The sequence below is a fragment of the Eptesicus fuscus genome, chromosome 8 (genome assembly GCF_027574615.1).
Source record: "Eptesicus fuscus isolate TK198812 chromosome 8, DD_ASM_mEF_20220401, whole genome shotgun sequence".
Lineage (NCBI taxonomy): Eukaryota > Metazoa > Chordata > Mammalia > Chiroptera > Vespertilionidae > Eptesicus > Eptesicus fuscus.
Window position 1 is genome coordinate 12584707 of NC_072480.1, and position 27481 is coordinate 12612187.

The window sequence follows — 27481 nt, forward strand, 5'->3', positions numbered from 1 at the left end:
ACCCAAAAGAGCCCAGTTCAGAGGATCCACCCTGGGAAGAGTGGAAAGGGTTACAAACCTTTTCAGAAGTTGTCAGTCCTGTACAGGAGAAAGGAATAGGGCCAACGGTGAGGAATCAATATGGAAAGTATCAGAAATTAGAATGTTGTGGAGCTAATGGAAGGAGCAGGATCCCAACATATATGGGTCACTGTGCTGGGTCCTGTCATTAAATCCATGATCAATGAGCAGGCTAAGAACATTTCACTAAAGCCCTGGCTCGTTTGGCTCAGTGGATAGAGCATCAGCCTGTGGACTGAAGGGTCCCGGGTTCGATTCCGGTCAAGGGCACATGTCCAGGTTGTGGGCTCGATCCCCAGTTGGGGGTGTGCAGGAAGCAGCCAATCAATGATTCTCATCATGGATGTTTCGGTCTTTCTCTCCCTCTCCCTTCCTCTCTGAAATCAATGAAAATATATATTTTTTTAAAAAGAATATTTTACTAAAGAAGAAATAGCCTCTTCCCTGGGGATTCCATAGGGGCAAGTGTAGGAACAGCATATGCCTGACCAGGTATAGGGAACAATGCTCAAGTGAAGAATAGGAGGAAAACGATTGTGAAACTATAGTAGGATCATTATTAAGGATCTGCTGAAATATGGAATACATACATCTTTTAAAGATTTAAACATTTTTGCCCTGACCCGTGTGGCTCAGTTGGTTGAGTGTCATCCCATGCACCGAGAGATCCTGATTTGATTCCCTGTCAGGGCACATGCCCGGGTTGCAGGCTTGATCCCCAGTAGGGGGCATGTAGGACTAGGCTGATGGATGTTTCCCTGTCATCCCTGTTTCTCTCCCTCTCCCTTTCTCTCTCTCTAAAATCAATAAAAACATACTTTGTTTTAAAAAAGTTTAGACATGTTTTTATCTTACATACAAAGACCTGTACAGACCTTCACCCCTCACACAGTTTATATTTCAACAGTTAGTCAGCTTTAGTCTCCTCTGGTCGCTGACAGTCTCTCTGTCTTTCCTTGTTTCTCAGGACCTTGAGCTCTTTGAGGAAAACTGGTTAGGTATTTTGTAGAATGTTCCTCAGACTGGGTTTGTCTGATGTTTTTTTCACAATGAGATTGAGCTTAAAGGTTTGGGGGAAGATTACCATAGAAGTGAAGTGCTTTTCCCATCACATCATATCAGGGAGAATGTGATCTCAACAAGATTTATTACTTCTGTTGTTAACCTTGATTACTTGGTTAAGGTAGTGACTGCCAGCTTCTCCACTGAAAAGTTACTAATTTTCCATTTCCATGCTCTGTTCACTCTTTGCCAGTCACAACATCTGGCCCATATTCCAGTGGAGGGGAATTAAGCTCCACCTCCTGAGTGGGGAGTATAATCCAATACTAAGTCGTTTTGCTGCTTCGATTGTTCTAGCTTTCATCATTGGGAATTGTTTCAGGTTGGCTTCTTTGTCCCTTTGATATACCCTCATCTTTTTGTGTTTTGAGCACCTCCTTTCTGGTATTACAAGAAAATGGTCTGGACTCATCTTGTACCTTCTCTACACCAGAATCAGACATTTCTCCAATGAATCCTGATTCCTCTCATTGGTTTAGAAACCAAGATCTGGGTGTGCTTGTTGCTATAGGCGTGTTATTGCTTCTCGGCCTTCTCAGCAGAAAGAGCTAGGAATCATATATATGTATACTATTGTGTGTATGTACTCACATCTCTAGTCATTTCTGCATCTTAATGCAGATTAAGCTAAACATGGGTTCATACTGATGTCTTGACTCTAATACAGTACCACAGGGTTCATTCTAGGCCCCCTCCCTACAACCCGCCCCCCCACAACCTTGCTTATCTGTAGCTTTTGTCTCTGACAGCAAGAAACCTGGCTTAGCCCTAGCTGGTTTGGCTCAGTGGATAGAGCATCAGCCTGCGGACTGAAAGGTCCTGGGTTTGATTCCGGTCAAGGGCACATGCCCAGGTTGCAGGCTCAATCCCCAGTAGGGAACATGCAGGAGACAGATGATCAATGATTCTCTCTCATCATTGATGTTTCTATCTCTCCCTCTCCCTTCCTCTCTGAAATAAATAAATAAATAAAAAAAGAGGGAGAGAAACCAAGATGGTAGCATAGGTAAACACCTGAAATTGCTGCCTCACACAACCACTTAAAAACTACAACTAAAAGACAAAACGGACATCATCCAGAACCACAGGAAGGCTGGCTGAGTGGAAATTCTACAACTAGAAGGAAAGAGAAAAGCACACTGGGACTCAGAGGAGGTGCAGAACTAAAGTGCAGAGGTACAGAGGCACGTGCTTGCGGAGAGGGCTGGCAACTGAGTATGCACTTGTCTTTTTCAATCGGGAGGAAGACAAAAGCTCCCGACTGCTCTGAACTCCAGTTCCGGCTGAGACTCTGGGGACCCAGACTCATATGGGGAGAAACTGGACTGTCTGGCATCGGGCGGAACTCGAGAGCAGCTTTCTCTCAGAGGTGCTTACAGCAATTACCGCGGGACACTGAGACCCGGGCCTCTTAGGGCAGGGCTGAGGATCAACCATAGCTGTTTACTCCACCCTGTTGATTTCCTGAGACCCCCACCCAACACAAGGTGTGTGCAGAGGCCTTTGCATATGAATGGCCTGGCCCTTTGCAATCTAAAATTACCTAACAAACTGCAGCTGGGTCAGAGAGACCCAGAACATCCAAAAGAAGGCCCAAGACCCCACAGCAGCTTGCATTGCTTCACAGCTGGGCCTCATCTGGGCACCTCCAAACCCCAAACAAAGAAGAGGAATCTGCAGATCTCTCCGTAGCTCCTGCTGGGTGGCCTCAGGCAGAGGCTAAATTAGCACCTCCTTGGAGATCCAAGAGCCAGTGTACCCAGGGGACTGTCCAGATTACAACTCCTCATATCTATAAGGGACACACTCAGGGGGAAGACTCAGTGAGCACCAAAGCCCCACTGAAGCAAGTCTTGCCCCATAAGGGTGTCTCCAGTACAGAAGTTCTCCCATCATAGACACAGCTGATTCTCACAGCCAATTGGCCTGGAGGTCAATTCCTCCCAGGGATACCAACAACAATCAAGGCTTAACTACAACAAGACTGTGCACACAGCCCACAAAGGGGTGCACCAAGAGTGTCCACCTGAGGTAATTGGGGAGGCTGAGCCACTGGGCCCTATAGGACACCTAGCACATGAAACCACTCTATCAACACGGGGAAGCAGCCAAAATGCAGAGACAAAGAAACAGGTCACAAATGACAGAAATGGAGGAAAGAAAACTACTGGATATAGAGTTTAAAACCATGGTTATAAGGTTTTTCAAGAATTTTCTAGAAACCACCAATAAATTTAGTGAGACCCTCGAGGATATGAAAAAGGACCAACTAGAAATTAAGCATACACTGACTGAAATAAAAAATAATATACAGAGATCCAACAGCAGACTAGAGGATTGCAAGAATCAAGTCAAAGATTGGAAATACAAAGAAGCAAAAAACACCCAACTGGAAAAGCAAAAAGAAAAAAGAATCCAAAAATATGAAGATAGTGTAAGGAGCCTCTGGGACAACTTCAAGCGTACCAACATCCAAATTATGGGGGTCCCAGAAGAAGAGCGAGAACAAGATACTGAAAACCTATTTGAAGAAATAATGGCTGAGAACTTCCCCCACCTAGTGGAAGAAATAGACTTACAAGTTCAGGAAGTGCAGAGAACCCCAAACAAAAGGAATCCAAAGAGGACGACACCAAGATAACATCATAATTAAAATGCCAAGAGCAAAAGACAAAGAGAGAATATTAAAAGCAGCAAGAGAAAAACAGTTTGTTACCTACAAGGGAGCTCCCATACGATTGTCAGCTGATTTCTCAACAGAAACTATGCAGGCCAGAAGGGAGTAGCAAGAAATATTTAAAGTGATGAATAGCAAGAACCTACAACCAAGATTACTTTACCCAGCAAAGCTATCATTCAGAATTGAAGGTCAGATAAAGAGCTTCACAGATAAGAAAAAGCTAAAGGAGTTCATCACCACCAAACTAGTATTATATGAAATGCTGAAAGGTATTCTTTAAGAAGAGGAAGAAGAAGGGAAAGGTAAAGATAAAAATTATGAACAACAAATACATATCTATCAACAAGTGAATCTAAAAATCAAATGAATAAAAAATCTGATGAACAGAATAAACTGGTGAATATAATAGAATCAGGGGCATAGAAAGGGAGTGGACTGACAATTCTAGGGGGGAAAGGTGTGGGGGTGAGGGAAGAGACTGGACAAAAATTGTACACCTATGGATGAGGACAGTGGGGGGTGGGGTAAGGGCATGGGATGGGGTGGGAACCGGGTGGAGGGGAGCTATGGGGGGAAGAAAGAGGAACAACTGTAATAATCTGAACAATAAAGATTTATTAAAAAATAATCAAAAAATAAAAACTCTAAAAAAAAAAAAAAAAAAAGAAAAAAGAAACCTGGCTTGTACCATCCACCATCCAGTTAGTTGTTCAACATCAATATAGGTATACATGTAAAGCAGTTTCCAAATTATTAACCCATACCCCTGTGAGAAACAAATTTACCAACTATAATAGATTTTATGTATTGTTCCTATTGTCTTTAACTTTACAATTCCAGTCAAAATACCATTTCTTAAAGTTACTTAGGTTAGCTTCTTTTTGTTTTCACCATTCTTGAGGACTTCAAGAGTTAAGGTAGGCAGAGATAGTTTTAAATATATTTGCAGATATTCAGCTTTCATATGTACTATATTTTGGTATTACTCAAGTGTGTAAACATTTCCAAACCATCAAACAAAGGGAACTTGAAATTATGTATAGTTTTTGAGAGGCTGAATGAATCTTGATTGAATGACAAACCCTTTTGAAAGTCAGATGGTTTGCAAGGTTTTGCTTTTAATAAAATTTTAAGAGACTCAATGGTTAGAAACCATTTTTAGTGATAGATTGCTATATGATTCTTGACATACAACTAGACAAGAATTGAGAGACTCTTAACAAAACTTCCAATTCTATTTACTTATATGAATGTGGTTTCTCAGCACTTACAGCTTTAAAAAGAAAAAAACAGAAGAGAATCAATGTTAAACCTTGTCTAGTCCAGCAAAAAGTTAGCTTTCTTCTATAGATACTGACTGAACTAATTGGGAGGGAGGAAGAAGAAAGTCCATTCAAGTCTTTAAGAGATAAATGTCTGATACCATTTCACTTTTTATAATTAAGTATTAATGTAATTTATTTTATTTTGATCAATGATATACTACTAATAATTTTAATAATCCAGTAAAAATCCTCTATCAGGAAAAAGTAATTTCCATTTATATAATAGGGTGATCAATAAGATTTTTAAGCATGAAAAACATTACACATGGAGGAGATAAGAGTTCAGGGAGAAAAAGGAATAATATAAATTTTCTGATTCTTAAAGAAGAGTTTACTTTTTTAATTAATTGGGAAACTTTTTAATAAGCTTCAAATGCACTTTACATTGATAATCACAATACTGAAATTGTGATATTTTAAATTTTTTTCTCTAAAGAGGTTAGTGATTTTCTTTTTTCTGGGAAACAGATCCAACTATGACATTAATGTGGTCAGTCTAGGTCACTATGGTTTAGTTAATGCTAATATCGAAACAAGTGTCATTTCATGTCTGTAATAAGGTAGACTGTGAACTTCTATGTCACTGAATTTTAGCAAAAATTCCCTGAGGTAATTTAAAGGGCTGTCAAATTTTTTAAGTGTAAACTCATAAACTCTACATTGGGATCACTTTTTTGCTTGAAATGCATCTGACTTGAGAATACAAGCGATTTTCTTCCTTAATTCCTTGGGAAAATATATCAGCAATAAGTCTGTATCCTCTTTATTATGACTGGGTTGTTTGTTTTGTTTTCCTGCTTGTACTTTTATTAGTATTTACTTTATGCTGAATTTACTCCCTGGCCAATAAGTTTTTGTTTCTTCAGTTTCTTCTGGGATATCTGGGGAAAGAAACAAAAATGACTGTTAAGTTTCCTGAAGAAACATCCACACTACAACTTAAAGGAGTAGGTGTGGACTGACAGTGAAAGAATTGGAAACTTCAACCAGGACTGGGTTGTTTTAGGAAAGATTATCAGCCTGGCCAGAGTGGTTCCGTTGATTGAGTGCTGTCCCATGCACCAGGAGGTTGCTGGTTCTATTCTGGTCAGGGCACATGCCCAAGCTGCGGGCTCAATCCCTATCAGGGGGCAGCGGATTGATGTTTCCATCTCTCTCTCCCTCTCCCTTCCTCTCTTTGAAATCAGTAAAAACTTATTTTTTTAAAAAGAAAGATTGTCAGCTCTGAAGTTAATTTCCACAGTTGATAACAAAATATGTCAAAAACAGTATAATTTGTAAGTAAAAAGGCTTTCAAAGGCTGCAGGAACAGGACAGAAATAGCATTTCTTATTTGTGTAAGCACAAGCACTTAAAGCTAATCTGTAGGTAAATCCAATATAGTATTCAAAAGTTCTATTAAAATGAACAAAAGGCACATCTTTACTTCCATTGTTCCAATAGTCAAATGTTAGGTCTGCATGAAAGTTGCACTGCAGCAGTTTGCTGGTCCTATTTAAGAGTTTGAAGTTCTTTTTGTGTATTTGGCCCAATTATGTTTGCATCCCAGATAAATTCAGTTCAAAAATATGGAAATTAGCCCTGGCTGGTGTTGCTCAGTTGGCTGAGCATTGTCAGGTGCACCAAAAAGTCCCTGGTTGGATTCCTGGTCAGGGCACATGCCCCAGTTGTGGGTTTAATCCCTGGTCGGATTGCGTATGGGAGGCAACCGATTGATATTTCTCTCACATCCATGTTTCTCCCTCCCTCCCTCCTCTCTAAAATCAATAAAAACATATTTTTTTTAAAAAATGGAAATTAGGGCAAAGATTCCATATAACAAGGCACAAAGATATGCTACTAGAAGTTGCTGTCCTTCCATGGCTCATGCAGAAATAAAAAAATTTGGAAGCAGAAAAATGAAATGTTCTGAGAAAAACCACACCATCCAGTAATTCCAGCAGTGAGAATGATTCCCACCATTTATTGCAAAGAAAATACCACCACAACACTGAAAAGTAGGATCACAGGATGAAGACAATGTGTAAGGACACTTGCCACACAACCAAATGAAATACCTATCATACTCATTAAGTTTAATAAAGCATTCCTAGACATTCAGTTGTACTGATCCCGTGTACATAACCAAACTGGATTTTGCCAGCCAGTAACAATATGACTCCAAAGGCAAAGCAAAAAACCATGGGTCCTGCCAGATGAGTCTCATTCGTGATGCTGCCGTCAGATACTTTTCATGGATGTCACACTGTTAGTGGTTTTTTTTTTTTTTTGCCAGATGTGGTCTACATTGATACCTAATTCTTCCAATAAAAGTGGTTCATCCTCAAAGCTGTTTCCATAGAATGGCTGAGGAGCAGTTGGAGTGTGTGCCTGCGCTGGCTGGAAATCTGCCCGGCGTGTGGCTGTTGCGGCTGCATCACGTCTTGCTGCGAGTAGTGATAGCCAGCACACTGCTTGCTCCAGGGCCCTCCCCTTCCCCTGTAATCACAGGAGGGCTGTGACTGGCCATCTGCGCTGTGACTTGTCTGGTAGAAATCCGTGTTTGAGCTATCAAAGCCTGACATTGCAAATGATGAGACTGGAGGCCGTGACCATAACTCCAGCAGCCCCAACTACCCCCCACCCCAGCTCAGTGTAAGATCCTGAATTGGCCCCATGCTACGTGTCACAGGCCGAAGGACATCCCGAGCTTTTGTGTTTGTTATTTTTCAATAGATAGTGGCGGGTTTCAAATTGCTATGGTATCTAGGTTCCATTTGTATGTTTACTTGTGTCAGTGTTTATAGTTGCTGGAAATTACATCCCTCTCAACTACTGAACATGTAATGAAACATTTTAGCAGCTCAATGTGCAATCTGGAATGAGGACTGGTGGCGGGGAGGGAGAGGGGAGCAGCAGCCAGTTTTTAAAGAGGCCGCCGGCTGTGGACGGAATTGTAGGATTCCATTCCAAGTGTCCATCTCTTGACAGGATTTGAGACCTTGCACAAGAAACTTCCTGTCTCGCCAAACCCGTTTGGCTCAGTGGATAGAGCATTGGCCTGGGGACTCAAGGGTCCCGGGTTCGATTCCAGTCAAGGGCATGTACCTTGGTTGCGGGCACATCCCCCGGTGGGGGGTGTGCAGGAGGCAGCTGATCGATGTTTCTCTCTCATCGATGTTTCTGACTCTCTATCCCTCTCTCTTCCTCTCTGTAAAAAATCAATAAAATATATTTAAAAAAGAAAAAGAAACTTCCTGTCTCGATTTAGCTCATTTGTAAAACTGGGCGTCCGCTACTTGGCTGGGTTATGGTAAAGAACAGAGACAATGTCTGCAAAGAATCTGGTTCGCCGCAAGCAGGAACGGGGACTGTGTGCTTGCTGAGGGTTAGCAAAGGCGTTCCGCCTTAAGGCCACCGGAGGGGACACGGCCCGGGCTCCAAACTCGCTGGCCTCTGACCGCTCCTCCGGGTGGACGGTGGGTGGACGGTGCGGACCAGGCCCCGCCCACGCCCCTCGCTCGGCCCCGCCCACGCCCCTCGCTCGGCCCCGCCCAGCGGCCGGGAGCGCAGGTCCGCCCGGGGGCTTCTCTCGCCCCGCGGAGTCGGGGAGCAGGTACGCAGCGGGGGGCCCCCTCTTCCTTACCCCGAGCTGCTCCCCGGGGCTCTGGGATTCGCAGGGAAGGGAATGGAGCCCATACCCCGGGAGACTGGGCAGCGGGGCAGCGGGCTCCTGTGCGTCGGTCTCCATGGCAATGCGCAGAGCACTCAGCTGCTTCCGGAGTGTTCCTACAGGGGACTTCCCCCCAAACCTGGGGCTTTTCCCCCTGGTGCCGCCTCGGGGCCGTCCAGGGCCAGTAGTTCCCGCGCTGCTGCCCTGGAGTTTCGATTCCCTGTCCGCTTCCCTCACAATCCGGGGTCCGCAGCTTCCTCTGGGTGCGGAGCTGGCGCCCGGCCCCATCACACCAACTGCCCCCTTCCTACCCGGACGAAAACTACCCTAAAGCACCACCGCCCGCCGGTGCGGCTCGGCTGGTTGGGGCGTCCCCCTACCCCAAAAGGGGGCGGGTTTGATTCCAGGTCAGAGCGCACACCCGGGTTTCAGGTTGGATCCCAGGTCATCCCAGGCGAGAGGCAGCTGATGGATGCTTCTCTCACATCGATGTTTCTCTCTCTCTTCCCCTTTCCTCTTTCTGAAAATCAATTTTTAAAAAATAAATCTTTATTGTTCAGATTATTACAATTGTTTCTCCTTTTCCCCCCCATATCTCCCCATCACCCGGTTCCCCCCCCCCCATTGTCCTCATCCATAGGTGTATGATTTTTGTCCAGTCTCTTCCCATTACCCCCCCCCCCCCACAGACATCCCTTCCCCCCTGAGAATTATCAATCCACTCCCATTCTATGCCTCTGATTCTATTATGTTCACCAGTTTATTCTGTTCCTCAGATTTTTAATTCACTTGATTTTTAGAATCGCTTGTTGATAGATATGTATTTGTTGTTCATAATTTTTATCTTTACTTTTTTCTTCTTTTTCCTCTTCTTAAAAAGAAGCCTTTCAGCATTTCATATAATACTGGTTTGGTGGTGATGAACTCCCTTAGCTTGTTCTTATCTGTGAAGCTCTTTATCTGCCCTTCAATTCTGAATGATAACTTTGCTGGGTAGAGTAATCTTGGTTGTAGGTTCTTGCTATTCATCACTTTGAATATTTCTTGCCATTCCCGTCTGGCCTGCATAGTTTCTGTTGAGAAATCAGCTGACAGTCGAATGGGTGCTCCCTTGTAGGTAACTGTTTTTCTCTTGCTGCTTGTAAGATTCTCTCTTTGTCTTTTGCCCTTGGCATTTTAATTATGATGTGTCTTGGTGTGGTCTGAAAATCAATTTTAAGAAATGGTTAAAAATAAATAACCAGTCTGCTGATTCAGTTTTAAGAAATCGACATTAGACCCGAATGGGAATTATGAAGGGGAAATGCAAGGAAACAATTTATAACAGAGTATTTCCATCTGTAAATGCTTGGTGCTGCCACACCCTGCCGGGGAGTCACCTGACCGCCATGGTTTCAGCTACCAGCAGAGGCAGTTGGCGTGACTTTCCAAAAACGGTGAAAAGTTCTTGGTAAACTTCCAAACAAAACAAAGTGCAGTTAAGCCTAGATTTACGTGTAGTTGCATCCCCTGAAAATAGTTCATTAAAACTGTAAAAATTGCTTTGTATTCATATGTAAAATAGAGTTGGGTTCTAGCTGCAGATATGCGGATTTTTCCACGGCCATGAATGTGTGGGAGACTTTCTAATGTTGTAGGGCCGCGGGATAATCCTTTATTTGCGGACCGTCCCTTCTATCTCGGAATCTTAGTGTCCCACTCCCTAATTGCTTCTAAATTCCTCGGTGCCTCCTCTCCATCTCCGAGAAGAGAAAAAAGAAAAAAAACACACCAAAAAAACAACAAACCACACCAAACCCCATAAATTTCCAAAAGGCCCCCAAGGGGGCAGTACTTCATTACTGAGAAAGGCTGGATTGTAAAGTGCCACAGGCATGAGGACATTCCTGCTTTTTAGAGGCGATAACCCCACGCTCAGCACACTATAGTGTACCAACGCTGAGCAACAACCCACGTCTGATCTCGGAGCCCACCAAGAAGCTCCGCCTCATTTTGGTTGTTACCTGTGGCCACCTGGAAAGTTATTTGACTGTCTTGGTAGAGGTCCGAAGGAAAGTTTTAGCAAAATGAGTTCTTTTACATTTTAGTGGTCAATTTTCTGACTTTGTTAATGTTTATGAAAAAGGTGCAATAAAATTTCATTTCTCTAATTTCAGGAAACTTCATGCATTGGAAACCATGGATAAATATGATGTGATTGAGGTCATTGGGGAAGGTGCCTTTGGGAAAGCATACTTGGCCAAAGGGAAATCAAATAGCAAGCACTGTGTTATAAAAGAGATCAATTTTGCAAAGGTAAAATTAAGAAATTCAAATTCCTATTCATACTCAGTGATGTATTCAGATGGCTTTTAATCCAGTATTTAAAGGAAACACTTTTTGGGGGTCTTTATTACAAGTATGAGCTAGTTGACTCTTGTTCACTCCACCTCCTAAATCCATTGTCCAAACAGCAACCAGTAATCATATTAAAAAAAAAAAAAAAGTGTTGCTCAGTGGTTGAGCATTGACCTATGAACCAGAAGGTTACAGTTCAATCTCCTCCCCCTCCCCCTCTTACCCTTCCCCCCCCCTTCAGGGCACATGCCCGGGTTTCAGGCTCGATCCCCAGTATGGGGCATGCAGGAGGCTGCCAATCAATGATTCTCTTTCATCATTGATATTTTTATCTCTCTCTACCTCTCCCTTCATCTCTGAAATCAATAACAATATATATATATTTTTAAAAAGAAAAATAAATCAAGAATAAAAAGAAAAGAATCCACATCACCCTGGCTCCTATGGCACTCTGTGGGGTGGCCTGCAGGCCTATGAGGTACTGCCTTCCTCTATTGCTGACTTTGCTGTTCTGCCAGTGCACTGTGTGAGGTCCTTGAAATCATTCGGTCTGGCCCTGCCAAGGCACTAGGGGTGAGTTAATGAAATATTTGGCCAAATGTAGCAGGCTAGTTTTTAAGTTGATAATTTTGTATGGCCTGCGAATGATGTTATAAATATCCAAATGACCCTTGGCAGAAAAAAGGTTCCCAACCCCTGTTCTAGAGGATTTCTAAATGAGAGCAGCAGAAAAAGATTTATACATCATGTCTGCAAAGTGGACTACTCAAGCTGCACAATGTCAATAATGCCACTGATTTGGACACCTAAAAATGGTTAAAATGTTGTAAATTTTGTTAGATTTATTTTATCACAGTTTAACAATTGTAAAGAAGAAAAAAAAGAGAGGACTAACCAAACTTACATCAAAGCTGAAAGTATAGATGATTAACTTCCAAGAGAATGCTTTATTTACCCTTTTCATGGATCTATGGTTTACTTCTACTAATGGCCTCTTATTCTAGTGTCCTGTCAGTGCTTCCTTTTATGACTTTATTCCGCTCACTCCATCGTTTATCTGACTGCTTTTTCTCAGGCCTCTCTGTCCACTCACCTTCTGTCTATCCTTGGCTGACTCTCATTGTTATTGGAGAACTGTGCAGGTGGACTTTCTCCACTGTTAGTGGAAGTGGAGTTATTGGGGTGCCGCTGGAATAAGAATTTCTGGAGGCCCCCGGGGAGGATGAGATGTGGCGGAAAGCTTTATTTGCATGGAGTGATACCCCTTGTTTCCAAAGTCCCATTTCCCTTAAACCATCCTGGAAAAGGGGCAGCTGGGAACCCAGCAGAGCTGAAAGCAGAGCCAGTGTCCAGAGTGTCCCGTGGTGGAGCTGGGTCCGATGCAGCATCAGGCTAGTTGTAGCCCATCAGTCCACTGTGTGTGGTCCACCTGGCCGTGTGGGCGAAGGTGGGGGAGCACAAGAGAGCCAGGTGCGTGGGCAAGCAGACACGAGAGAGCAGCTCTTTATTAAGGAGCTTAAATGTCCAATCTTCCTGCACCTGCAGCGGCCACGTCTGTATGCCTACTCTGGCCAATGCCCTGTGCCCAGGTGTGACCGACAGGCAGGCACCTCTCGATGTCACCTAGGCTTTACTGGGCCTGCGTCTCATCTTTCTTTGTCCAGTCCCTTCCCCCCAGGATCTGTGGGAAACAGACGTGGAGAGTGGTAAATGCAGCTTTCTGGCACAAACGGCATGCCTATATGCTCTGGTCTTCCCTTTGCACCTTTCCTGTTAATTAATAACCAAGTTATTACAACGGTATCATCATTTCTCTGTACTTTGTGTAATCACCTCACTTCAATTGTGACCACTACACGGATCACTCTTAAACCCTCCCGCCAGCCCTGATACCTTCCAGCGCGCTAGCTCTGCATTTCCTCTGCCAGCTAGATATCTTCAAGTAATACCTCTTTTAGTAATCTATTGTATAACATATTGCCTCACACTTAGTGGCTTAAACAATAAACATTTATTATCTTGCATCAAGAATTAAGGGTGAAGATCATTGAGAACCATCTTGGAAGGGACCATAAAAATACCCCAAAGTAGAAGTTTCTCATCTTTCTAAGCAGACCCACTTCATCTGCAGTGTGCTTCACTGTGTTAATGACATCAATGTCCTTATGATATCCAGGCTCAAAACCTTGGGGTCATCTGTGAATTTTTTTCTCTTTATAGGCACCCAAAACACCAGAAAAGCTGTTATCTGACAGCCTCCTGAATTTAAATGAGGGACCCTGATTGCATTGTGATAAAGCCAATTATTAAAGCAATTAAAGCAAACAAAATTATTAAAGAAGCAAAGCAAGCAAATCTATTTCATCTGGCTCAGAGCGCAGATGAGCATCACTCAGCTAATATGAGGAGCGAGTTGGTGGGGGTTCATGGCATTATATACCCTCTTGTCTATAGATTTCTAAATTCTTCTGCTGAATATCTTGGTACAGATTAATTCTCAAGATCCCTTTTTACTTTGTTGTGGCCTTCCCAGAATTCATAAGAAGTACCTGGCAATTTTATCTTGCCAACCTTGAAACTGCTGGCTTCTCTGTTTGGGGAGTAAAAAATAAAACAGCCTTGCCCGGCCACCGTGGCTCAGTGATTGAGCATCAGCCTATGAACCAGGAGGTTACAGTTCCATTCCTGGTTAGGGTACAGGTCCATGTTGCGTGCTTGATCCCTAGTAGGGGTTTGCAGGAGGCAGATGATCAATGATTCTCTCTCATAATGGTTGTTTTTATCTCTATCCCCTCCTCTCTGAAATCAATAAAAATATATTTAAAAAATAATAAAATAAAACAGCCCTTTTATTTCTCCCCCCCCCCCCCCCCCCCGCCCTTCTTTCCTGCATTTTTTAGTTGGAGAGTCATTAACCATTTGCTTTCAAGCTGTCCTTGGGAAAGGTAAGGGCTTGCAGTCTTGCAGTTTACAAGCTGGTTGCAAATTGTTCACACGGTTTGGCCTTGTTTTAACATTCTTGTCTTAGTTTCCCTATTCCACTTGCCCTGGAATTTTCCTAGCTTCTCACTGCCCCGTAACATTCCCAGATGAAATTTCTTGTTAAATACTGTTGATTCTTTCTCTTCCTTGACCTTGAATTCCTTTTGTTCATGCCCTGGGTTCCTTGGATCAGTCAGTAGCGTTCTCAAGGCTCCAGCTTTCATATAGCACAATTTTGATAATGGTCCAGTTATGTCCCCAAACCTTCACTGGGACAGAAACTGTAAAGGAAAAGATGGCTAAGTTTGAATACATAGAGATATAAAGCTTCCGTGTGACAAAAAAACCGCCACGAATAAATTGAAAGGAAATTCACAAAATATAAAAAATATTTGCAAGTGTTGACTAAAAGGTGCTAGTTTTTATAAATAAAACAAAACAAAACAAAACCCATAAGTGAAGACATAACCCATAACAATTTCAAATTAATTTGTAAACTAATTAATGTAAATAAATACCACCTTTTGTTTATGCATTTGGGGAGGACTAAAAAGAATATAAAAATGGGAGGAAGGAGTCACTCTCTTATTCTCTGATGGGAAGGTGGGTTGTGAAAGGTGAGCATGGTGGGTTAGCATGGTGGTGCACGGGTAGGCTAAGCAGCCATCTCAGACAGTGATTAAAGTCAAATTGAATTTACTTAAGGGAAGGGGTGTGGGATAGGACATCCAAAGGGAAAGGTTGCACAGCACCAAGCCAAGGGGACACTGTGTCCATGATGGCGGCACCTAGGAGCTGGAGTTTCATCCTTACTATAGTACATGCGGTCGCTGGCAGGAAGCTTGTCCTTAGTGGGTTTGGGGACTGAGCTGGTGAGCTTGGACTGCAGGCAGAATGCAAGTGTGCCATCAGGACAGGTTCAATTCCTTGTATGGTCTGACTCCTAGTGTCCATCGAGTTTTTCCGAGTCTTTTGTTCTCCTGTGGCAGGAAGCTTGCAAATGGCCGTTAAGAATTATATTGCCCTACAGTCCTAACAGATTGGTAGCACCCTGAGGGGAATTTATCCAGATGTATCAAAGCCTTGGAAGGAACCATTCCCTGTCTGTATTACAGACAAGGAGTAAGGTCCACAATATGTTGTAAAGATGAAAAAATATCAGGCCACAACAAGGTGTGTGTGTGTGTGTGTGTGTGTGTGTGTTGGAATTTCATCTCTGTCATTCTTTCTCTACTGTCTGAAGTTTAATATGGAATATATATTATGTTTTTAAAATTATGAATTGCATTATTTGTATAAGCAGAAAAAGCCAACTTCATTTTGAAAAAGAAAAGGTTAAAAGCACACTTGCTAGGATCCTTTAGTTCTACTTTTGGGAGTATATTACAAGGAAATATCCAGAGATGTACAGACAGTTATGAAACATTTCAAATGTCCAACAGTAGGGGATTGATTAAGTAATTTATGTAAATCTAAGAGGTTCTTAGAAGTGATGTTGTAGGTGAAGTATTGACGTGGAAAATACAACTTTTGCCCTAACCGGTTTGGCTCAGTGGATAGAGCATCGGCCTGCAGACTGAAAGGTCCCAGGTTCGATTCAGGTCAAGGGCATGTACCTTGGTTGCAGGCACATCCCCAGTAGGAGGTGTGCAGGAGGCAGCTGATTGATGTTTCTCATCTATGTTTCTAACTATCCCTCTCCCTTCCTCTCTGTAAAAAATCAATAAAATATATTTAAAAAAAAAAATACAACTTTTACTAATTGAGAAAATAGTATATGTAGAATGATGCAATCTTTGTAAAAATTTATACATTTTCGGTGTGTGCGTGTGTGTGTGTGTGTGTGTGTGTGTGTGCAACCACATACATAAAAAGAGGAAAAGACATATTTGTTATTTTCTAGGTGGAATGTGGGATTATTAGTAATTTTTGCCTTGTACTTTTATACTGTTTCATTCTTCAGATTAGTTTTGACCCCCACTCTAATTTGTTCCCACATTCCATTTCCAATCTCCCCTTTATGTACTCCTTTTCACTCCAGCTTCTTTGCTCTTCCATTGGGGTTCTTACTTCCAAGAAGGTCTTTGCCTGCCCATCTCCAGCCATCAAGGTTCCACTTGTTCACGCCTGAGCCCCAGGATACTTTTCAGGGCCTTCCCACTCTAAATACTAATCTCTCTTTCTCTGTAAACTCCACAGCTTTTTATCAGTACTGCTGTTGTGGTACTGATTGCTTTATACTTTTGAAACATGGGGTTCAGAGAGTGGAACCCCCCCTTGTGGGTTCTTGCCTCACGAAGTTTGAAGAATAAAATTCTTGGACTAAAAAAGACTTGTTAGTAAAAGGGTGGAAACTTATTGGAAGCAAATACAGACTCCCATGTAGGGAGGGGTCCCCAAGGGGGTAACTCACTAAGCCCCTTTTTCTAAGGTTTATAGATGCTGTAGTTCTTTGTCTCTTCATACTCCCTTCTAATTGGCCCACTTCTCCATTTTATGGCCCTGTGCTTTTCTAATTGGTCACTCTTTTACAGAATATCAGCTTCAAAGTCCAAAACCCACATGGTGTCCCTTCTTCTGCTCCCCCTTGCAACATTCCTCTATCTCCTGTGAACATGTGTTTCCCTCTTTCCAGCATCTGTCAACATTTCTCTGTCCTCTGTGAAAATGTTTCCTTTTTCCCCATACTCTGTGACTTTTCTTTATCCTCTGTGAATGTATGCCTTCCTCTCCCCTTATCCTATGAACTTTTCTATCCTCTGTGAATATATGCCTTCCTCTCCCCTTATCCTATGGAACTTTTCTATTCTCTGTGAGTGTATGCTTTCTGGTGGCTCCAAGTCCTCACCTATGCATTCCTCCCCCATGGACCCTCTTTATTCCTAAGACTGCCTAAGCCTGCCTATTTTGTCCCTAAAATTCCTTTCACTTTGATGTGCTTTAGCTGTTTATTTTGTGTCTTCTCCCTCTTCTTAAATTGTGTGTTCTTTGCAGGCAGAATCCATGTCTCATATGTCTTGATATTCCACACAGCACCTAATAATGCTTTACATCAGCAGGTATTCAGTAAATTCTTACTGGGTAAATGATTATATGTATAGATACTTTCGGTTCTATTATTAAGCTAGTGCATATTTAAGAAGAATAAAACCATTTTTTCCAATCCTCACCTGAGGATATTTTTTTCCATTGCTTTTCAGAAAGAGTGGAAGGTAGATAGGGGAAGAGAGAGAGAGAGAAACATTGATGTAAGAAAGATACATCAACTGGTTGCTACTGGCTACCTCCTGCCTGCGCCCAGACCAGGGCCAGGGAATGAACCCTTGCCTGGGAATTGAATCCGCAACCCTTCTGTGTGTGGGCTGGATGCTCTAACCACCGAACAACACCAGCCAGGGCTCCATTTGTCTTTTGATTGGAGCACTTAATCCATTTACATTCAAAGTAATTATTTATAGGTATGTAGTTATTGCCATTTTATTAATTGTTTCTGATTGTTCTTATAGTTCTCTCCTCTCTTCTTATTCTCTTGCTTTCTTCTCTTCTACATTGTTGACTCACCTAAGTGTTGTATTTGGATTCCTTTCTCTTTATTTCTTGTATATCTCTTGTAGATTTTTAAAAATATATTTTTTCATTGATTTCAGAGAGGAAGAGAGAGACGGAAACATCAACGATGAGAGAGAACCACTGACTGGCTGCCTCCTACATGCCCCCTACTGGGGACTGAGCCAGCAACCCAGGCATGTGCCCTTGACCAGAATTGAATCCGGGGCCCTTCAGTCCACAGGCCAATGCTCTATCCACTGAGCCAAACCGGCTAAGGCTCTTGTAGATTTTTTATTTGTGGTTACCATGTGCTTCTTATATACCACACTATGTTTTTAGCAGTCTATTTTAAGGTGATGGTTGCTTAAGTTTGAACACATTCTAGAATCACTACCGTTTTTACTCACCCCCTTCACATTTATGTTTTTGTCATTATTTTTTACTTCTTTTGTGTGTGTTTTGTGTATCCTTAACTTTTGTACTAGTTTTAGTGTTTGTTGTTCCACTGATTTTATTATGTGTTTGCCTTTGTCAGTGAAATTTTTTTCTTTGTGATATTTTATTTATAGTTTCTTCTTCTTAAAGAAGACCTTTTAACATTTCTTGTAATATTGGTTTAGTGGTGATGAACTCCCTCAGCTTTTTCTTATCCAACTGAAATTTTAATACAGCAAAAGTTCACCAGAAATCATTATTTTTTTTGCTTATGGTTTTCAATGATAAACCATTGATTAGATATAGTCCTAATTCTAGAAATTTTGTTTTCTGATGTTGAGAGATTGGTTTCAGAAGTGCCACTAAAAGCCAGTGAAATCCTGGAGAATTTTAGATAATGTAACTGAAACCAAGGTTCGGTTGACTGTCGCCATGAAAACTTAACTTGTGAGACAGATGCTGGTGAAAAAGGAAAATGGTTTATTCAAGTGCCGGACACCTGAGAAGATGGGGGACTCTTGTTGCAAAGCCCATCTCAAAATCTCATTGCAGGCAAAAATTTTTATATGGCAGGGGAGGGAAAGCAGAACAAAGAGATCAAGGGTAGGGAGTTGAAAGGTTCTCTATGTGCAGACCAGTACAGTCCATTCCAAAAAGGATCTTGAAACTGGTCAAGTGATGGTTTGGTGTATATCATCCTGGTCTTCATTATTCTGGTTTTACTGTTGAAGGTCAGCAAATCTCCTGAAACTGGGATGGCTGAAGGTTGAAGCCTGCATCTTCTGAAGTTAGTTCCTAGGATTCTTATACAAATATGCTGTTTATCTACAAGCTACCTATTGGTCAGAATAGCATTTACAGAAACAATGTCAAAAGAATGGTGAGATGGGTTACAACTCCCACTGTTACGATAGGAGTGAGCAGGAAGCATGTTTTTGACAGCAAGTTATCTTTACGGACTATTCTGTCTCTTAATATAATTTAGATGCCCATCCAAGAAAAAGAAGCTTCAAAGAAAGAAGTCATTCTTCTGGCAAAGATGAAACATCCTAACATTGTAGCCTTCTTCAGTTCGTTTCAAGGTTTGACTTTCTAGCATTCTTAAAGTGTTTAATAAAGTATCAGCACATAGACTTCTGTAAAAGATATGTTCCTGAGAACTGTGTATAGTTTTTGGGAATGGACTCATTTTCCCATTTATTTAAATTGTCATTTGAGACATAATCTTTATTTCTTCACTAGTGAATTTTTATAGACAGCTTTCCTACGTTTTTTTTTTTATCTCTCCTTAATTCTTACTCCCTCAAATAGTTAATAATTGGTATATTAGCTTTGCTGCAGGAACAGCACCCAAATTTCTGTGACCTACAATAATTCACATCTATCTCTCAGTCGTGACATATTGTCTGTGGGTGGACGGGGCCTTAATTCTGGGGTCCAGGCTGAATAAGCAGCCCGGATATGGAGCATACTGTTCTGAGCAAAAGAAAAGAGCACCCCCACATCATCAGTTTGGAGTCCTGCTAGGATGTGGCATGGCTTTCATTTTCCTTATGGATTCACATTCCTGTTGCAATGCAGCCATGCAGTTAACCTTGATAATGGAGTGAAGGGGAAAGAGGATACTTTGGCCACATGAGGCCCTGAACACCCTGTGGCAATGGGTGGGCTGTATAGTCTTCTTACAGAGAGGCAGCAAATAGCTATGCACCATTGCCAAGCAAGTGGCAAAAATAGAGAGGAAAACTATAAGGAAGCAATCCCTTCATTTGCATACCTGAATACAAGGTCATTTCTATCTCTATCCATCATTCTATTTCAAAGGTAGGAACAACACAAAGCAAGCAATCAAATAATCATGAAAAGAACTGTGGTCAGAAATCATTTATTCACGTTAACAAATGTTTATCCAGTGCTTACTGCATTGTTCTAGGTGCCAAGAACAGAGCAGTGAACAAGGCAGCTGAACATTTCTGTCCTCATGGAGCTCGCATCCTATTGGGAAGCGTCAGACAATAAACACATATTCAGTGTGCCCGTTGTTTATAGGCTGTCAGAGGGCTGTGCATGCCAAAGTTCACCATGGGGCATTCCCCAAGTCAGTACTTGGCACTGAGGGTGCTCAGATTCACAGGTCGTAAGTATTTAATGGACTGGAATGCTACCTAGGTATCTTCAAGCACCATCAGGTGCTAAAGATCAATCAATAAATAAACATAGATACTATATTTTGAGCTTTTACATTATGTTTCTCATAAATGAAAATCACTGCATTCAAATTAGCTCTCTGCATGCAACCTTCTTCAACAACTGGGTATTTAAAAAAACTCTTCTGAGGTCTTCCTAGGCGCTGAGTAGTACACATACACAGGGAATTCAGTTATATTAAAAACTTTTAGGGGCAGCCTCTAAATAAAGTGCCTTCATTTCTGTCCATTGATTCCTAATACCAACACCATAAGATGATCTTTATTTTCCTCATTCTTTGGGTTATTACTGTGACCCAAATCTGGCTACCTCTTACTCATCCTCGGGCCTTCTCTGAGATCACAATTCAAATTATAGCCCCCTTTCCTGATCTTGCCTAGCACTTTGTACTTGTATGCATATGTCTATTTAGATAGGAAATTATGAACTGGTTTAATATTTGTCTTCCTTTTAATGGATCCTTTTGCTCACCACTTGATCCTCAGCATCTAGCACAGAGTAGGTGTTCAGTATATGTTTGCTGAATGAGTGAATGGACTGGACCACGTTAATAGATTAGAGTATTTCTTCATACCATGCAAAATGGATATTTGAGGACAGTATTTTCCTGGATACTGTTATAAAATTAGAGGTCATTTTTATGGTGTAAATAACCTTTGCTGAGTTTGTTTATATTATACGTTTACATTTTATGAGAGTTTTTTTGTTGTTTTTTTTATTTTAATTAGAGCATCCTTGTGTTTAGTTATTGTGATGCTTTTGGGTTTGCCTGGAAATCATGCTGGGTCTTGAAACTCCAAGCTTATCTGAAAGTTTTAGAAGTCCTTACAGCACCTACTAGACAGTGTAGATAAAGAAAGCCTTTGTTTACCCTCAGACAACTTATTTCTGAACACAAGAATTCCAGCTCTGGTTCATTAAGTATTTGTAGAGAGTATGGAAGTTTCACAGGTTTGAAGCAACATACAAAAAAATAGGTAAAATGTGGTGAGATGTTCCTAAGGCTAAACTAATTCCACTTAAATTCCTTCAGTAAATATTTATTGAGTACCTATTATATGTCAGGCATGTTTTAGGTCTTGAGGATATATTTCAGTGAACAAAATAGGCAAAAATTTCTACACTGTTGTTTGTTGCTGCTGAATAACAATGACCACAAATTTAGTACCTTAAACCAACACCCACTTAGCATCCTCCAGTTTCTCTAGGTCAGAAGTCTGGGGTTGGCTCAGCTGGATTCTCTACTGAGGGTCTCACATAGTTGAATCAAGATGTCAGTTGGGCCTGGCCAGTGTGGCTCAGTGGTCGAGCATTGACCTATGAACCAGTCGGTCACAGGTTGGATTTCCAGTCAGGGCACATACACAAGTTGCGGGCTCAATCCCCGTGTGGGGTGTGCAGGAGGCAGCCAATCAATGATTCTCTCTCCTCATTGGTATTTTTATCTCTTTCTCCCTCTCCCTTCCTCTCTGAAATCAATAAAAAATATATATATTTTTAAAAAGAATATCCCAAGCCTATCATTCTCAAAGGAACTGTCCAGAAAATAAAATATTTACAAAAAACGATGTTAGTTGGGGCTGCCATCCCATCTGAGGCTCATAGTTCTCTTCCACACTTATTCAGGCTCTTGGCAGAATTCCGTTACTTGTAATTGTAGGGCTGAGGTGTCTGCTTTTTTGCTGGCTGTTACCTGGGAAGTAGTTCTCTGCTTCTAGAGGCCAAGTTCTCTTTTCTGCCAGGTGGCCCTTTAGTAGACCTCCTCCTGCTTGGAATCTCTCACTCTCTCTGCCTCTGACCCCACACCCAGATTTAAATGGCTTCTGTGATTAAGTCAGGCCCACCTGTATAATCTTTTCTATTAACTCAAAATCAGCTAATTACTAACTTTTATTATATCAGCAAAAATCCCCTTTGTTAACATAACAGAATTCTGGGAGTGATATCCCATTATACTTACAGGTTCTGTCCTCACTCCAGGCGAAGGAGTTATAGAGGTGTGCACACTGGGGCCATCTTAGAACTTTCTAGAAGATGAAGAATATAACAAAAAACATGTAGTATATATATAGTTAGAATCAAGATAGACTGAATTCTAATCTCATTTCACCACTAACATTTCTTAGCTCTGTAATTGTAGGGCTGGGTATACTACTCTAAGCAAGTTACTTTAATTTCTCTGTGCCTCATTACCCCATCTTTTAGGGGGAAAGGTGGGGAAAGACAGACGATAAATGTAAACATAATAAATACAATTTAAATAGTATGTCAGAGGTGATAAGTGCTGTGGGAAAATAAGATAGGGTGAGGCAGGAGTGGAGGGAACAATTTTAAATAGGATGGTCAGGATAGGCCTTATTGGGAAGGTGACATTGAACAAAGACTTGAAGAGTCATGCTAATGTCAGGAGGAGAGCTTTTTAGGCAAGAGGAACAGCCACTGCAAAAGCATGAGGCAAGAGCACATTATGAGTCTTCTGATTGGAAAACTGAATACTCTTTTTTACATAGGCTACCCTCACTTATAATTTCCAATTTCTTTTCTTTACGGTTGAGTAAGAATTTACAGGTACTCTGTGTGCACAGTCCTTTTAAAGCTGTCCCAGTTATTTTCCACTTGTCCCATTCAACATTTAAGTCAATGGCTTTTTTTTAGCTATTCACTTACTGAGTCCTCCAAAGCATTCAATGTGGTTTGTGTAGAAATAATCACATCTTTTGTTTCTCATTAACGTTTTATCAGTTATGTAACAATTATAAGTATAATGGGCATAAACAGATTTGGGAACAAGCACAATGATCTCCATCAGTGGGAGCAGTGGGAACTGGGTATACTACAGTCTAATAGCCCACCAGTGGTAACCTTGAATGGGCGAATATAGTGGATAGAGTGTGCCCATGAATCTAGTGAGAAGGCCAGACAGAGGTCAGTTAGAAAAGTTTTATTGTACTTAATAACATGGTTGAATAAGTGTCATATAAATAAAAGTTTATACCCAAATTAAAAACAGGATTTTTTTATTCTTCCTGGAGTGTTGGGAAAGACAGCTGCTATTTTATATCAGACTAGAGGCCCGGTGCATGAAATTTGTACACTGGTGGGATCGGGATTGGGCCTAAACCGGCAGTCAGACATCCCTCTCACAATCTGGGACTGCTGGCTTCTAACTACTTGCCTGCCTGCCTGCCTGATTGCCCCTAACCACTCCCTTGCCGGCATGATTGACACCTAACTGCTCCCCTGCCAGCCCGATCACCCCCAACTGCCCTCCCCTGCAGGCCTGGTCGCCCCCAACTGCCCTCCCTTGCTGGCCATCTTGTGACAACGTGGGGATGGCCATCTTGTGGTGGTCATCTTGTGACAACGTGGGGTGGCCATCTTGTGACGACATGGGGTGGCCATCTTGTGATGTGAGGGTGTGAGGGTCAATTTGCATATTACCTCTTTATTATATAGGATTTCTAATCTCTTGCAGGAATGTATTAATAATAATAGCTAACATTTATTGAAATGTCATTATGTGCAAGCATTGTTCTAAGCATCTGACATGGATTAATTCAATCATTACAGCAATCTTAAGAGGAATTTTTATATTATTATATCCATTTTATAGATGAGGTAATGAAGCACAGAGAAATTAAAATAACTTGCTTAGAGTCACAGAGCTAAGAAATGTAAGTGATGAAGTGAAATTAGAATTCAGTCCATGTTGATGCTAAGTATATATATACTACTTTTTTTTTTCTGTCATATTCTCCATCCTCTAGAACTTGAAAGGCAAGTGATTAGTAAATATTTGAAATGCTTCCAGAACCAAATGATGTCTTTTCTTACAGAGAACAACAGGCTGTTTATTGTGATGGAGTATTGTGATGGAGGGGATCTCATGAAAAGAATCAATAGACAACGGGGAGTGTTATTTAGTGAAGATCAGGTAAAAACACTTCTAATTTCCCTTTTAATTTATATGGGGGACATTAAATTTATAATGCCATAAGTAGTAGACTGTTTAGATGAAGAATGATTTCTGGTAGAGAGTTCAAATCACAAAATAGTGATCAATATTCTTGATAGATTTAGTCTAGAACATGTTTGCAATTGAACTTAAATTGAATCTCTTTGAGAATGAAGTTTGCTTGAGAAAACATAGTATCTTATTTTTGGACAGTCTCATATAGGGTGCCCCTGATATAAATTTTCACAGATAAAAAATCTGAATGTAGATATTCCTTGGCCATTTTAAATGTGACATATTTATAGGTTCACTCTTATTCCTTTTACCATTTGTGTTCACTTTGCTAGGGAGGATAGAAGCTCTTCTTAGCAATGGCTATTTCATTTTATTGGTTATTAAGAGGAAAGGCCTTGATTTCCATTTTCTTTTTTGCACAAACACATTTTTCTACTATATTCTAAGCTTCTTTTAGAAATTTCTTGGGAGTTGTACTTCTGATGGAGATAGGTATGTGTGTATGGAGAAGAATCCCAATCAGGCCTTGTGTGACTGATGGAAAAGGTCACTGCCTCAAGTAGTGCCCAGGAATGGCCCAACGGCTTTTTTTCTTTTTCTTTTTATAAAGAACTAGAAGGCCCGGTGCATGAAATTCGTGCACGGGGGTGGTGTGTCCCTCAGCCCAGCCTGCACCCTCTCCAATCTGGGACCCCTTGAGGGATATCCTACTGCCCGGTTAGGCCCCTAAATGGGCAGTTGGACATCTCTCTCACAATTCAGGACTGCTGGCTCCCAACTGCTCGCCTGCCTGCCTGCCTGATTGCCCCTAACTGCTTCTGCCTGCCAGTCTGATCACCCCCTAAAAATTCCCCTGCCAGCCTGATCACCTCCTAAAAATTCCCCTGCCAGCCTGATTAATGCCTAACTACTCCCCTGCCAGCCTGATTGCCCCTAACTGCCCTCATATGCAGGTCTAGTCACCCCTAACTGCCCTCCCCTGCAGGCCTGGGGCCCCCCCTCCGCCCCAACTGCCCTCCCCTGCTGGTCATCTTGTGGTAGCCATCTTGTGTCCACATGGGGGCAGCCATCTTTGATCACATGGGGGCAGCCATCTTGTGTGTTGGAGTGATGTTCAGTCTGCATAGTACTCTTTCATTAGATAGGATAGAGGCCTGGTGCACAGGTGGGGGCCAGCTGGTTTGCCCTGAAGGGTGTCCTGGATCAGAGTGGGGTTTCCCTTGGGGCATGGGGTTGCCTGGGCGAGGAGCCTGTAGCGGTTTGCAGGCCGGCCATGCTCCCCGGCAACCCAAGCGGAGGCCCTGGTGTCTGGGAGTTATTTATCTTCTATAATTGAAACTTTGTAGCTTTGAGTGGAGGCCAGGACTGGCCAGGAAGCTTGGCTTCCTCCATCGCCAGGGGCAACCCAAGCCTCCTGCTCTCTCCAGCTCTGTGGCTGCCACCATTTTTGTTGGGATTTATTTATCTTCTATAATTGAAACTTTATAGCCTTGAGCGGAGGCCAGGGCCCGCCAGGGTGGGTAGGAAGTTTGGCTTCCTCCATTGCCAGGGAAACCCAAGCCTCCTGCTTGCTCCATGGCCATAGCCATCTTGGTTGGGTTAATTAGCATACTCGCTCCTGATTGGCTGGTGGGCATGGCTTGTGGGCATAGTGGAGGTATGGTCAATTTGCATGTTTCTCTTATTAGTGTAGATTTTATTGATTTTTAGAGAGAGAGGGAGAGAGAAACATTGATGTGTGAGAATGAAACATCCATCTGCTGCCCCCTTGCACACTTTCCACTGGGGATCAAGCCTGCAACCCCAGCATGTGCCCTGACCAAGCAGGAATCAAACTGATGACCTCTCAGTGCTCACTATGCCCACCCAACTGAGCCACACCAGACAGGGCCCAACAGCTTTCTTTAGGCCACTTGTTCGTTTTATTTTAGCATTTTTGAGCATCAGCCCATATAACTTCTTCCTCGAATTAAAATGTAACATTTTGAATGTACAAATGATTAATGAATCAGTATCTCTAACCTCTGTAAACCTCACCAAGCATTTTTCTTATGCTCATTTACATTGTATATTAAATTCCATATTTTTAGAAACCCTGCTTTCTTTCTATCTAGGTATTATTTTTCCACATTTAATAAAAAATACTTTTCTCTACAAAATTTTGAACTAAGCTTCCCTTTGTTGGGTGAGAACTAAAATTACAACTGAATCATAGTATCTGGAATATAGCTTTTTTTCCTATTGTTTATATCTGTCTGTACAATTTGGTAAACAAAGTACAAATGAAATTTTAGAATAGTTTAAATAAATCTCTATAGGCATAGAATACATTTTACTAAAGAGGTTCATGACCAGCTAAGGTAAATAAAATCATGACTAAGAAAATTACACCTTAAAAAGCTTAAAAGTAACATTTTTTTTTGTTTTTATATTATGTACACATATATTGGTATTTCATGAAAAAATTTAATAACCTCACATATTATCCATTTCTTTCTCCTTCGTTCTATGCTCTTGGCATACTCCTTCCATTGAAAAGGAAAAACCAGTGGTACCAGGGTTATCAAGAAATAGGGCAGCTTGCCTACTACCCTGATGCAGTTAGCAACCTAATATTAAGAAAAATGGAAATTGTAAACTGCCTCCTCTCTCTTTTGCTTTTTTTTTTTGTCTGTTGTGTATCGGAGTTCATTTTGATACCAACATGTTTGGATTGTTTTTTGCACCTCCATTTTTTTGGGTTTTATATCTTACTAGCGTCATCCATGTAAACATGTATACATCAATGTTATTTCCCTCTTTTTGCATATCATTATGAAGATACTTCAGTGACCACCAGACTATTCACAAGTTTTGTTTATGTTTCCTCTACAGATTCTGAGTTGGTTTGTGCAGATTTCTCTAGGACTAAAACATATTCATGACAGGAAGATCTTACACCGGGACATAAAAACACAGGTAATGGCTCAGAGAGAGAACAAAGACAGAACTGATCTTTTTTTTTCTTGAAATCTCTCAAACAACATAGCATTTTCTCCATTTACAGAACATTTTTCTTAGCAAGAATGGAGTGGTTGCAAAGCTTGGGGACTTTGGTATAGCAAGAGACCTGAACAAGTAAGTTCTTTGTAAAATCATATTTTCCTATTTATAACAGCCAAATATGTATATTTTAAGTATTATAAGTTAAGAAGATATTAAAGGCTTAGTTTCCAGATAAT

General features: G+C 41.5%; 1 protein-coding gene and 1 pseudogene across 1 annotated transcript in view; one reads left to right on the forward strand and one right to left on the reverse strand.

Annotated features, from left to right (window-relative positions):
• Nucleotides 1-6910: 6910 nt before the first annotated feature.
• On the reverse strand, nt 6911-7691 carry LOC103304747 (protein YIPF5-like; annotated as a pseudogene).
• A 3266-nt stretch (nt 7692-10957) lies between these two features.
• The window catches only part of NEK5 (NIMA related kinase 5), a 75548-nt gene continuing 59024 nt past the window's right edge, over nt 10958-27481 (forward strand). The window contains exons 1-5 of the mRNA XM_054719777.1: nt 10958-11074; nt 19068-19164; nt 24127-24224; nt 27135-27218; nt 27307-27377. Coding sequence (XP_054575752.1) covers nt 10958-11074; nt 19068-19164; nt 24127-24224; nt 27135-27218; nt 27307-27377 — 467 coding nt within the window. The remainder of the gene's footprint in view (nt 11075-19067; nt 19165-24126; nt 24225-27134; nt 27219-27306; nt 27378-27481) is intronic.